Genomic DNA, 13,057 nt, shown 5'->3' on the forward strand with positions numbered 1-13,057 from the left:
CAGAGAAAGCACAGACACGCCGCGGGCCAAGAACCTCGACGTACGTTTCACCCTGCGGCTTCGTCACTAATTGTTTAATTGTCTACTACTGCTTGTTACCCTGTTCTCTTCTGAGTTGTACCTAGGGGATAAATCCCATATGTGTGCTGCCGAACGGACGAAAAAGAAATATTAGATTCTGAGTTCTTGCGAGCATAAAACACAGCGGCAGATAAGAGGACAGCAGTAACACCGATTTTATGGAAACTTTTGATCAACTGTATTAACTGCTACAAAAAGCCTGGATTGTGCCATGTGTGAACCAGAGAGGTCCTATGTGATCCCTGCACCCGTGACTATTCATAGAGTCTGACACCACGAGGCTTCATATCAGCTGGATGAAACCACAGCCTGACCAGACAGATTTGGTATTACAGGAAAAGATCATGTCCCTGAAGCTGTTCCTTTGTATATCCTCCACCACACGGTCCACATGTACCTACATATGGCAATCTAAGAGCTCCTTACAGGGGTGTCTAGAATTAGAACAGAACAGCGCCACATCTGTCTTAAGGTTGTGTACGGTATTGCAACCTAACCCTATTCATTGCCATGAAGATTCGGACACAGCCTAAGGACAGGTGTGGCGCCGTTTATAAAACTCATTACGGAGAAATGTGACAATTAGTCTACATCCAACAATAAGACAAAAGTCAGAAAATATCTTAAAATAAATGAAATTATTTAATTTTTAGAAAAGTTATTTATTTCTAATATTTCATGGAAATGAAGAAATGGAAATCGTGTTGTTACAGCACATCGCCCGTTATGTTATTGGCTTCATCTGTCTGTAATCTGAAGGCTCCGGTGGTTACTCTGTATACATTATGGTGGGATTACAGCTCACCTGGCATCCTCTGTGCTGGATTATTACAGCATCAATTTATATACACTTTATTTACTGCTGATAGAGGATTTTATAGAACAGGGACCTGTCACAATTACTGGGAAAACCCAATTCCAATATAAATGCTGTTCCATCCTCAGAGTGTCACTGGTTGGGGGGTGGCTGGAGGTTCCCCTGTAGTCTCTCCATTAGTAGGAGGCCGCTCATGGCAAGGCGACGACAATCGTCATTAGTGTCTGATTCAATCACATCTAGAAAAAAAAACAAAAAAACATCAGGGTCAGTTGGGTAAAAATTCTGTCCCTGGTCCTACATCCAATTCCAGTGGGACATGGCTGCGTGTTACAATGTGCTCCATAAAAGTGTATTATTATCCTTGGTCCTATAGACAATATCGGTGGTGGCACACGGGAACCAGAAGTGGCAATCAGAGCCCTTTCTGTGGGCACCAAGCCCATCGCCCCAGAACAGAGAATCCTTCTGCAGTCCCTGGCAACTTTAGAGATGCTGCTCTCAGCGCTATTTTAAAGCAACACATCCCTGGCTGCTTGGGACTACAGGATAAGTGAGAAGGTGCAGACAGGGCAGGGATTATATTTGGAGGTCCTTCTGCTGACCCCACCATTCTTCCTGTACATGGAGACCCTGAAAAGAAGCTACAATGACAATCTGAATTTTTCCCTCCTACTTTCAACTGTATTGGTGGCCTCAAGGGGCTGATACGATTAAAGTTGTGGAAGAACAGGGAGCGATAGGTAATTGCTTAAATTGCAATTTTGGCAATTGATGATAAATAATTTGGTTTTAGTTTGGACAACCTCTGCACACTACACAGGTAACTGCACATAGTACACTGCACTGTTTTTAGTAAATGAGGGCCACGGTCTCTAAAAAGTTCACCATGGGCTATACAGTGCACCAATAGTATTACATAAGGAAGATTTACATCTCATCCAATGACACAGCGGGACGAATTTCTCACCTGCCAGCCAGCATTTCATTTCCAGCACCTCGTCACACATGTCAGTCATAAGACGCTCCCAGGGGACACTGAGCAGGATGGTGGACACACAGAACAGGAGACCCTGCCTGACATACCTACAGAGAACATGTGCCATACAGTCACCATAATAACTCAGTTCTATCTATACATTATGCATATACAGGTGGCAGGAGGAAGAAGTAAAGTTAAAGGGGGGTTTATGGAAAAAGCTACATTTCCAGGGGTGACTCTTTGGTCCAGTCCAGTGATGGATGGGATGACACCACGCTCATGTAATAAACTGGGCTCAGAGGATACGTCTCAATGCAATGCACATGACCACTGAGGCAAGTGGCATCACAGCAGTCCTGTGCACAATGTATGCAATGTCATCCCCTCACAGTCACATTATACTGGGTCACAGGAGACTCACACAAGGTTCTTTTTTCCCCACAAAAATCAAAGTGGAAAGCGGAGGTTAAAAAACATGGCTGCTTTCTTCCAAAAACAGCTCCCCTCCTGACCATGGGGTACTGTGTGCTATTAAAACTAAGCTCCATTCATCTGTATACAGCTGCAATACCAGCACGAGCCATGGTGGAGGTGTGGCACTGTTTTTGGAATAAAGCAGCCATGTTTTTACCCTCTGGGTAGAATTTGGTATCAGTGACTTATTGTATACTCACGGGTCAGTGTGAAAGCGGAGGACCCAGACAAACTCCAGCAGTGCCTTCCCCATCTGTGATGCAATCTACAACAGAGCAGGAAGAGATTCATCTATTGCTATGAGGACATTCACACAATACTACAAATGGGCTATAAAGAATGGGAAGTCACAGCTGTAGTCTTTCTTAAAGTCGCCCCCTCTTAGGCAGCGATTTTTACTCAAATCAGACAATCCTTGAAGGGGTGTTCCCATTTCAGCAATTAAATGTTATTGTTTATATAATGAAAAGTTATACAATTTTTTAATATACTTTCTGTATCCATTCCTTGCGGTTTTCTACATCTCCGCTTGCTTTCAGCAATGGGATAGAAGTCTGTACATGGCCATACAGCACGTTAGATCACACAGCTTCGATTACTCATCGATATAACGACCCGTGCCCCTGTGTGACATCATATGACCAGGAATAGAAGGAGCCGTTCACTTGTGTGACATCACATGACCAGGGATATAACAAGCCATGCACCTGTGTGACATCACATGACCAGGGACCTTTTTATCCACAAGAAGTAAACAATAAAGCTTCCTATAGAATGACAGCAAGCAGAGATCTACGAAACCTTTACATTATACAAATAATATTTATTTGCTGAAATGGGAACACCAAAACACACGTTCGCTGTGTGCCCCCTCCTATATACATTACCATGGCATTCTGAGCGAGGTGCATCAGGATGCCCAGCGTGTGCACTAATCTTCCAAGGATTAAGCGATCTTCCCCCAGGAGGTCAAATGTCACGATAGGTCTTTAAGGAAAGAACAAAAAAAAATAATTTAATATGAGTACTTCTTCATATTTCTCCTGGTTCTGTGATAATTCCAGGTTTGGTGGGATAGCCACAATTAGGTCCCCCACCGATCTGTCATAAAAGGGGGTATTCTCATTTGAGCAAATTAATATTATTGTTTGCGTGATGAAAAAAAATTATACATTTTTCCAATATGCTTTCTTTATCAATTCCTAGATCTCTACTTGCTGTTCTTCTATAGGAAGCTTCTATGTTTACTTCCAATGGATAGAAATTTGTCCATGGTCACACAGGTGCACGGCTCATTAGTATCACAGAGAGTAATCAGAGCCGTGTGATATAACGAGCCGCGCACCTGTGTGACCATGGACAAATTTCTATCCATTGGAAGTAAACATAGAAGCTTCCTATGGTATGACAGCAAGCAGAGATATAGCAAACCGTGAGGAATACAGAAAGTATAATGGATAATTGTATAACTTTTCATCATCCAAACAATAACATTTATTTGCTGAAATGGGAACACCCCTTTAATGAATTATCCTCAGAATATTATCATTCATATTTATTACCTAAAATACCCCTTTAAATAAATTTTGTGAATTTGAGAAGAAGAATAAATAAGTATAACGCAAATGAATCCATCATACCGGTCATAGTTCTGTATAAGCGGGAAGAAGAAGTGTCCGGCGACTGCATGATATCGATTAGGTGTGGAGGCCGGGGTGGTGCTTGTCTGCCCCTACAATGAAAGAAAATAGTTATATCACTCAATTGCAGTCACCACTAGGGGGTGCTCACTGAATACAGATTTTTATTGTTGCCATTAAAGGGGTTGGCCACTTATTCTTACCCTGTTAAAATTTAGTGCAAGACCCTAATAGGGTCACATAAAATATAATAACCCCAGGCAGCAGCACTAAGAACTTCCTATGACTTCCAATAACCAGCTGTTATTTTAGTGGATGGGAGTGGTTTATGACAGAGGTTCTATTAGCTTTCAGTACATGGACACAGGACTTAAAGGGAAGTGCAGAGTCCTGCTGTCACATGAAACATGGCTCCTGGGTTATACACACCCTGTTAAAGTTTAGTATGAGTGGTCAGCTCCTTTAAGATCAATACTATCTGTATGCATCCATCGGACTCCAGCTCCCCCTTGTGGTGGCTTCAAGAGGTCAGAACATTGCTATACAGTTTCATTGTATGCTGCAATCTATATTATAGCTATACCCTTATTACAAAGTACAGTCTTAGTTTGCACATCCCTATCCATCATATAGTGATATCTACGTATTATATAAAGCCATATGTTACTTCTAATCACATTTTAGCAGATACCTTGGCAAAGCGCCTCGTTTTACTTTCAATCCTCTCCTCTACAATCTTCCTCCAGTCAACAGATGTGACATCTTTCATGTTCCCAGGTGTCCTGCTCTGAGCCGGGAAGTCACGTGTCTCAGTCTCAGGGGCCGCTGCTTTTTTTGGGTCCACAACCTCTGACAACTCCTGAGCTGCAGCAGCTAAAACCTAATGAAGAAAGAGAAGTGTTTCTGCATAAATTATTTCATCCAAAAATGTATAAGATCTGCAGTTATATTAGTTATGGGTCGTAACAAATATACAGAAAATATATACAAATATTTAGAAAGCAAATACCTACATCCAGTATATCCATCCGCTGTCGCAGGGTGTAGTTTAAGGTGTAGAATTCCCCGGTGAGATACTGAGACACCTGGAGAAGAAAGAGCACGTGTAGTTCAGCTTTCCTCACACATTACATCAACTCCTAGGGGTCCCTACTGCCCTACACATCACAGTCTATAATTCCTTAGTGCACTGTGATGTATGTTATGAAGCCGACTGCTAATGGCCATGATTGGTGACCGTATTAAATCGGGGTCATTTAACCCCTTAAGTGCCGCATCCAATTGTGACCACGGCATCCAAGTTGTTAGATAAGGTGTCATAACATTGGAATAAAAGTACAACCCCCATCACATATATACACCCATAGGCTCCATGCACATGTCCGCACCAGCAGAAGTGTGTTGTGAGCCGCAAGAAATGCCACTCACCCCTCCCCTCTCCATAGGGAGATGAGTGGTCATGTCGCAAATCCAGGCAAGAATGGGACCTGCACTATATTTTGCGGTGATATGATGGCTGTGAGCTAGCTCCTGTTTTTGAAGCTAGCTTTACAGTCACCATTTGCATAAGTGTGCATGGAGCCTTAAAGTGAGTTCCCACTAGGTACTTACTGGTACAGGATCAATGACGGTGACAGACACCATGGCGGCGTATCTCAGCTGTATGAAATTCTCCACCCCGGGGCGGTCATCATAGTGCAAGAGGATTTTGACAAGCTCCGAACTGACCTACATGAGAAGGAAGAGCGAGAATCTATACAGTCATGGCGGAGGGTCTTCTCTACCAGCAGATATGAGCATGTCCCGTCATGGACAGACCACCCTTATACAACTCGAATAGGATCCTGCCACTGGAGACTCATCATCTATGTCTACTTCTACTTACCCGAGTGGTGAAAAGTTAAGGGTGGGGGCAAGTCAGCTTACAGGTAGGTGCTTTGGGCTTGTTTATTCTTTTTGTCTATATGTAAACTTGTAAAACTTAAAAAAATAAATAAATAAATTTTAGTCTCCACTTTTACCTCTTTGGTAGCGGAAGGGTTGGATCGGATAAGACCAGGTAGTGAAGTCATGGTCACATCCAGTTTTTCCACATCATCTGATAACAGCACTAGAGAAATAAAAACATTTTTAAAAAATATATATACAGGCAGTCCCCGGGTTACATACAAGATAGGGTCTGTAGGTTTGTTCTTAAGTTGAATTTGTATGTAAGTCGGAACTGTATAATTTATCAGTGTAATCCCAGCCAGAACTTTTTTGGTCTCTGTGACATTTGCATTTTAAAAATGTTGGGTTGTCATAAGAATCAATATTAACACTAAAGCTTAATTGCAGACACCTGTGATAACTGTTACAGCTGATTATTGTAGCCTAGGACTAAAGTACAATAAATTACCAACATCCAGAGGTCCGTTTGTAACTATGGGTCGTATGTAAGTCGAGTGTTCTTAAGTAGGGGACCGCCTGTATACCGTAATTTATGAACTGATACAAAGTTCAATTTAAAAGTTCAAATTTAGATGACAGCAGTTTCCATATTCCAGAAAGCAACAACATGTTTATGTGACTACTGGGTGCCCCCAGCGATCCTGAAAATAAAGGGTTAAACCAATGCTTTGATTTGTAAAGAGCATAATGTATAAATAATGAGTTGTTAGCACTACAGCATTGCAGCACTGGGGTCCTGAGTCTAATTCCCATTCAGGTCAACATCTGGAAAGAATTTGTATGTTCTCTCTGTGTTTGTGTGGGTTTCCTCTGGGTCCTCCGGTTTCCTCCCACACTCCAAAACACACAGGTAGGTTGATTAGATTGTGAGCCCCATTGGGGACAGGGGCTGATCTGACAAGCTCTGTGTAGCAATGCATAATCTGTGTGCGCTATATAAATAAAGAATTATTATGTACATGAATGAGATGTCTCCCCTCACCTTCCATAGAATCCCGGATATAGGCAGGAACTTTACTTTTCTTCAGCTCAGTGTCGGCGCTCATGTCATATGGAGTCAAGTCATCATCGCTGTTCCATGCAGAAAAGGAAACCAAAATGTCAGAATTACAGGAAGGAAGACAATACAGTCTGCTCCAATATTCACAAAGACATATTATGAAAAATAGAACAGTAAGGTTCATCATTTTCCATTATGAGAGTTTTTCTCTTAATGTCAACCAGATCACCACCATATTGTGCCCAGGTAATACTGTCAAATCCAACTTACATAATACCACCATATAATGTAAGGGTAATACTGTCATATACATCCCAAATAATAACACTACATAGTACCAAACAAATACTGAAATATATACAGGCCGCATAATACCACTATATTGTGCTATATAACACTACAATAAAGTAATATAGCACAACGAAAATACTGACAAACAGCCCCCAGATTACCATCATCGAGCTAATAGAGGCTTATGCAGCCCACATAATGCTGCTATATAGTGCTAAGCTTGTAATCCCAAAATGTTCCCTTCAAAGCATTACCATAAAGTCTACAAATACCAGCACTATATACTAACATATACTATGTGTTGGTCTTTACCAGGGCCCCAGACAAAACTATTGTGAACCACTGATCACCTGTCAAGTTCAGAGTCCGATCCAGCGACGGCTTTGGTTTCTTCGTCCTGTTTGATGTCACTCTTGGACATCTGAATTCTAGACGGAGCGCTGTGAAGCACAACAGTGAGCAGAAATTACCATGGGAACATAAGGGTTAACTAACCAACAAGATGGAGTTCACATCATTCATTTACCTCATAGGGGGAACTTTTACACTCTTCCCAGGATCTGGAGTAGTGACAGATGGAGGGGTCAGCAGAGACTTCAACTCTTTAATTTCCTCATCTTCTTCATACTACAAAATAAAATTGATATTTACATCAAATTATTGCACCAGCAGCAGAATAGTGAGTGCAGCTCTGTAATATATTACAGGATGTAACTCGGGATCAGTACAGGATTAGTAATGTCATGTATGTACACAGTGACTGCACCAGTAGCAGAATAGTGAGTGCAGCTCTGGAGTATAATACAGGATGTAACTCAGGATCAGTACAGGATAAGTAATGTCATGTATGTACACAGTGACTGCACCAGCAGCAGAATAGTGAGTGCAGCTCTGGAGTATAATACAGGATGTAACTCAGGATCAGTACAGGATAAGTAATGTCATGTATGTACACAGTGACTGCACCAGCAGCAGAATAGTGAGTGCAGCTCTGGGGTATAATACAGGATGTAACTCAGGATCAGTACAGGATAAGTAATGTCATGTATGTACACAGTGACTGCACCAGCAGCAGAATAGTGAGTGCAGCTCTGGCGTATAATACAGGATGTAACTCAGGGTCAGTACAGGATAAGTAATGTCATGTATGTACACAGTGACTGCACCAGCAGCAGAATAGTGAGTGCAGCTTACTTTGAAAGAAAGACTGGGACCTCCAGGTTCAAAATGGCGACTCAGACATTCAGCAACTACCATGCCCAGGCATCTGACAGCAGGAAGAGAACTATCCACATACAGGCCAGTCCCGGAGGTTAGGGCAAGGAGTATCTCTGTGTTGGATGTAGGAGGAAAGTAGCAAATCAGCAATGAGGTATGAAGAACCATCTGGACATATAAAGTGCCGCCATATCGTACTCTCTTACCTTGTTTGCAGTCTTCAACCTCTTCTTTGTTCATTAGACTCAAGCAAATAAAAATGGAGCGACTGAGATGAAGGAGCTGGAGGTAAGGCGAGTGCTTGACTACGCTGCCGGATGACCACGCGTCCAGAAGCTCCTTCAGAACCTGGAAATAATAATAGACATATAAAACTTATAATCATTCTGCTGACACTGTAGATTCTTCTTATAAAGACAAGTTTTCCCATATACTTTCTATATCATGGCATCTCCACTTATTAATTTGTGTCTTTACCCACCTTAACCAGCAATGGCCGACGCTCAAGCTCCATAGACAAATATCCCAGAACTCTCTGCAGCGCCTCTTTCTGACCACAACAGGAATAAGAATAATATGTTATTACCAATACGTTATTACCAATGAGTGGGATAGGACTGTAGTGTGAACATTACCTTAAGACTGAACTGTAAGAGCAGCATTTTCTGAGTGAGTAAGAACTGAGTCTTCTTATTCTTCAGAACCAGGTCTCCTAATAATAGCGAGAGGGCCGCCGGCCTGGAGGAGACATGAAGATGGGAATACGAGTGGTTCTTTATTCTCGGGGTCACTGTAGCCCATGATATGTGGGTAGAGGGATAATTCTATAACTAAGGGAGTCCCCTCTTTATTATTAACCCCCGACATCAGAATAGGCTTTTCTGACCTCTGCTGTCTGTACTGTAGTTCTGATTTCAATCACAGACACAAAATACAAGATATGACGCCTTGTACTTACCCATCAGCCACGTGAACCAGCCCCGTAACCACCGGCTCCATCCACCGGTCAGGAACGGACTCTATCAGCCGCCAGCAGATCCTCTGCCAGATGCAGTCTGACTGGACAAGGGTGGTCAGCCGCGGGACCAGGACAGAGAACAGCTCCCCTGTAAGCAGATACATGACAAGGTAATCCACCTTAATGGCTTCTCCCAAGCCCGAAAAACATGGTTGTTTTCTTCCAAAAACAGCGCCACCCCTGACCATGGGTAATGTGTGGTATTGCAACTAAGCTCTATTCATTTCTATACAGCTGCAATACCTGCACAAACCATGCTCAGGCGTGGAGCTGTTTATTGGAAGAAAGCATCAATATTTTTAAACCTCGGCAGAACCCCTTTAAAGGAAATCAAGTAAACCAAGCACACATACTGATGCTTTAAAATTATACAAATGAGCCTGATGGGCTCCAGGCTCCATTAGAACACAGAGACCCCTCAGGCTCTTTCGAAAAATTTAAAAAGACTTTTTTTTTTTTTTAAACCAGGGCGTGAGAAGCTAAAAGAGCAGATCCTGCCAGAGGGGGCGCACATCAGTATGTCAGTGTGCTTGGTTTACAATCCTTCATCCTGGTGGTAGATTGTCACATTTTCTTTATATACAATGTTAGAGAAAATAACATCAAGAACCAGGTTACTCACGTTGACGGCCCTGCATACAGACTTTTCCCAGGAGCTGAGATACAAAAGTGATGGAACAACCTTTCCCATCTAAGAAAGAAAGAAAGAAAAATATTAGCATGAACCACCTGACTTTACAGCGCAATTCCTCTTTGGTGGATCATTCCACCACTATAGCGACCATCTATTCTTAGGGAAGGGAAGGTTTGCAGAATCTCCCAAAAATAAAAGTTGCTCGGTGTTCCTTAGTACTAGGATTGGTAATTTTCCCCCTAATTTCACCATCACCACCCAAACACGTACCTCTTAGAGATATGGACACCATCTGTAGTACCCTTAGTATGACGTTCCCAATATATGGGTAATAATTTTTCGGGTAAAAAACTGCTTTATTCTGTTTTTGGAGACAATTAGCCAAGTGATCTGGTAAGCTGCAGATCCTGGTCAGGATGGCTTCATGTAGGACAGGAGTTGGCGTTGCCTCCAGCTGCTGCTGACAAACCTCCCAGATGACGTCGGCCAGTGCCCCGCGCTGCAAGAACTTCTCCAGGACGTGAACGCAGCGATCAAACCGCATACAGGGTCTGTAACAGGACAAAAGGGGGTCATTGCTCTGTCATGTGTTATACGCTCTTAAAGGAGAGGGTGAATCAACCCCAACTCGTATGTGCAAATTTGTGATGTTCAACTCAGTCCTCAAAATGGGCAGATGGCATCATTGTGTGATCCATGATGAAGAAGGAGCTTCACAGCTTCCTTGTACTGCGATTCAGTAATATGGGCTCTATTGCAGTTACCTGGTATGGCCAGTGCACAGATAATGGGGACCAGAAAAACACCGGCTGACCTCCGCCTGGGAGCAAGTGTCAGTGGTCGTGGGATCTTTGTGGACAGTCAGTAGTCACAACAGTGAACAATCACTCGCCTACTGGCTGCTGACTGTCTGCAGTGATCACATGACCAGTCCATAGGTTATCCCAAGGTTTTTTGTGTTACACATGAAAACCTCTTTAGCTATGCCTTAAAATAAAAATTACATTTGTACCTATAGTAAGTTACGTGTAAAAACTCACGCTGTTCTCACTATGCTGTCCATCAAAACAAGGAAAGCCTGGTCTGCCGGACCCTGTAAGAAGAAACTGTCCCACAGATCCAAACGCTCAGCTCTCAGAAGGTCAAACCACTGCGGACCCATTTGAGTCACCAAAAACCTTAGGAAAGGTGTGTAATGTGTTCTGTTAAATTCAGTGATCTCCTGAGCAGATGCCGGGTCTGCTCCTCCTCCTCCTTTTAGGTAACGTTTGCCTCTGTTCAGCACCTCTACCAGGCGGTCTCCATCCCGGATCTGCGGTAACTCTGTGATGATGTCATGGAGCGCAGAACGCACGGACAGCACGTCCCGATCCATCTCTCAAGAAACTGGAACCCTACAAAAAGAGAAGTACAGGTAGATGGGAAGGAGTCTGATGACTGAAAACAGGTTTGTATCAGTATGTGACCACTGAGACACATAGGTCTGCATGGGAGAAGCATACACTTTTGCCACAATGTCCCATAAAACTGATAATGGCGCGTTTCAGAATGTTGTGGTCAATAGTAAATACAAGACACAACCTGGGGAAGATGTGTTGTCATCAGGCCCCGTCTCCCATCATTAACCATTTATTATTTTGTATCATTAGAAGCATGTGCACTTACAACAGATCTACATATATGCAACGCCTTGTAAGTAGTGGAACTACAAGTCCCAGCACTGATTTGCAGTATACACATGTATCCAGAGCCACAGTAAGTGCTGATCTCTTATACTAGTACGACCCCAAACAGACACATACATGACAGTCAGGGTATTACCATAGTAATAGGGAGTGGAGACACTTTCCTAATTCTATTCATTACCTTAATTACGAGCCTGGCAGCTGTCCATCGCTCAGCAAGACCAGTGTAAGGAGCGCAGACACCTTGGTCCCCTCACCGGAAGTCACGGGCAGCCATCTTTGTACACCCGCAGCTCGACTTGTGCAGCCGATGAAGCATGGTCACGTGACATTTTGGGCATCCCTGTGTGCCGTGATCATTGTTACTCTGCCTCTATCTAGTGTTCATTTTCAGTACTGCAATAACTAGTGCAAACGTCATTTATGCAGTAAAGTATTTTTTGCAGCTCTTTATTTCCGGGGACTTTTTCTTTCTAATCCTCTAACATTTTCAAAGTATAGAATAGTGCATTAAAAAATATAATAACTTAACAAAATGTCTAGTTAAAGGAACAATCCAGTGCAGCTAGTTAGATAGTTGGCCAACGCTGAGGTGAAAGAAGAGAAAGGGAGAACTACCAGGGACTATTTCTGGGTTGTAAACCATCACATTATTATGTCATCTACTTTTTTCCAAAATTCCAAAACCACATATAACAATGTTCAGGGAGATCAGCACAACCTCATTATCTAGAGACAAATACATAAACCTGCCAACTAACGTATCAGCGAAAGATGGACAAAATATGTCGCCATTTATTTTTTGGCCTATGCCAGGCCTTTTTCTCTGCCAAAAGAATAACTCCCCACTCCGCACCCGCGGAAAAGATAGGTCATGTCCTTTCTTTCCCCATAATACAGCGCTGTGCACCATGTTTCTCTATCGAGAGGGGCGGGGTGAGGAGCGCTCACCCCCCTCCTCCTCTCCCGGACGCCGACGTGTGACCGCATGTGTGAATTCGCCTTAACAATGAGATGTGAGCACAGCAGGGTTAGGGCTGTGCACATCACTATAGTCCGGTAACCTGTGGTAATGGTCCCTCTTCATAGTGATTCTGGGATTTCGGGTGTAATGTCCCCTCATAAAATCTTGTAGTGATGCAGGTTTCTCTCTTTCCGTCTTCCTGCAGTCTCCGGGATCCTCCGGCTCTTCCCGCTCACAGCAATGAGATTCCTGCCGTCTACAGCCACAATAATATGAGGAGCACAGAGACCCCGGTCATACAGC

General features: G+C 43.0%; 1 protein-coding gene across 1 annotated transcript; it reads right to left on the reverse strand.

Moving 5' to 3' along the window:
• Positions 1–700: 700 nt before the first annotated feature.
• Positions 701–12,120, reverse strand: TELO2 (telomere maintenance 2). Its single transcript, XM_072120196.1, has 21 exons — positions 11,972–12,120; positions 11,146–11,499; positions 10,376–10,656; positions 10,094–10,162; positions 9,412–9,559; positions 9,089–9,191; positions 8,935–9,003; positions 8,660–8,801; positions 8,430–8,566; positions 7,762–7,862; positions 7,586–7,675; positions 6,927–7,015; positions 6,016–6,104; positions 5,606–5,722; positions 5,008–5,079; positions 4,686–4,874; positions 3,995–4,086; positions 3,242–3,341; positions 2,555–2,619; positions 1,869–1,984; positions 701–1,137 (listed from the first exon to the last, which is right to left on the reverse strand). The coding sequence occupies exons 2-21, from the start codon at positions 11,478–11,480 to the stop codon at positions 1,031–1,033; spliced, it is 2,511 nt and encodes an 836-aa protein (XP_071976297.1). The 5' UTR covers positions 11,481–11,499; positions 11,972–12,120; the 3' UTR covers positions 701–1,030.
• Positions 12,121–13,057: the final 937 nt, after the last annotated feature.

The sequence above is a fragment of the Engystomops pustulosus genome, chromosome 8 (genome assembly GCF_040894005.1).
Source record: "Engystomops pustulosus chromosome 8, aEngPut4.maternal, whole genome shotgun sequence".
NCBI classification, from domain to species: domain Eukaryota; kingdom Metazoa; phylum Chordata; class Amphibia; order Anura; family Leptodactylidae; genus Engystomops; species Engystomops pustulosus.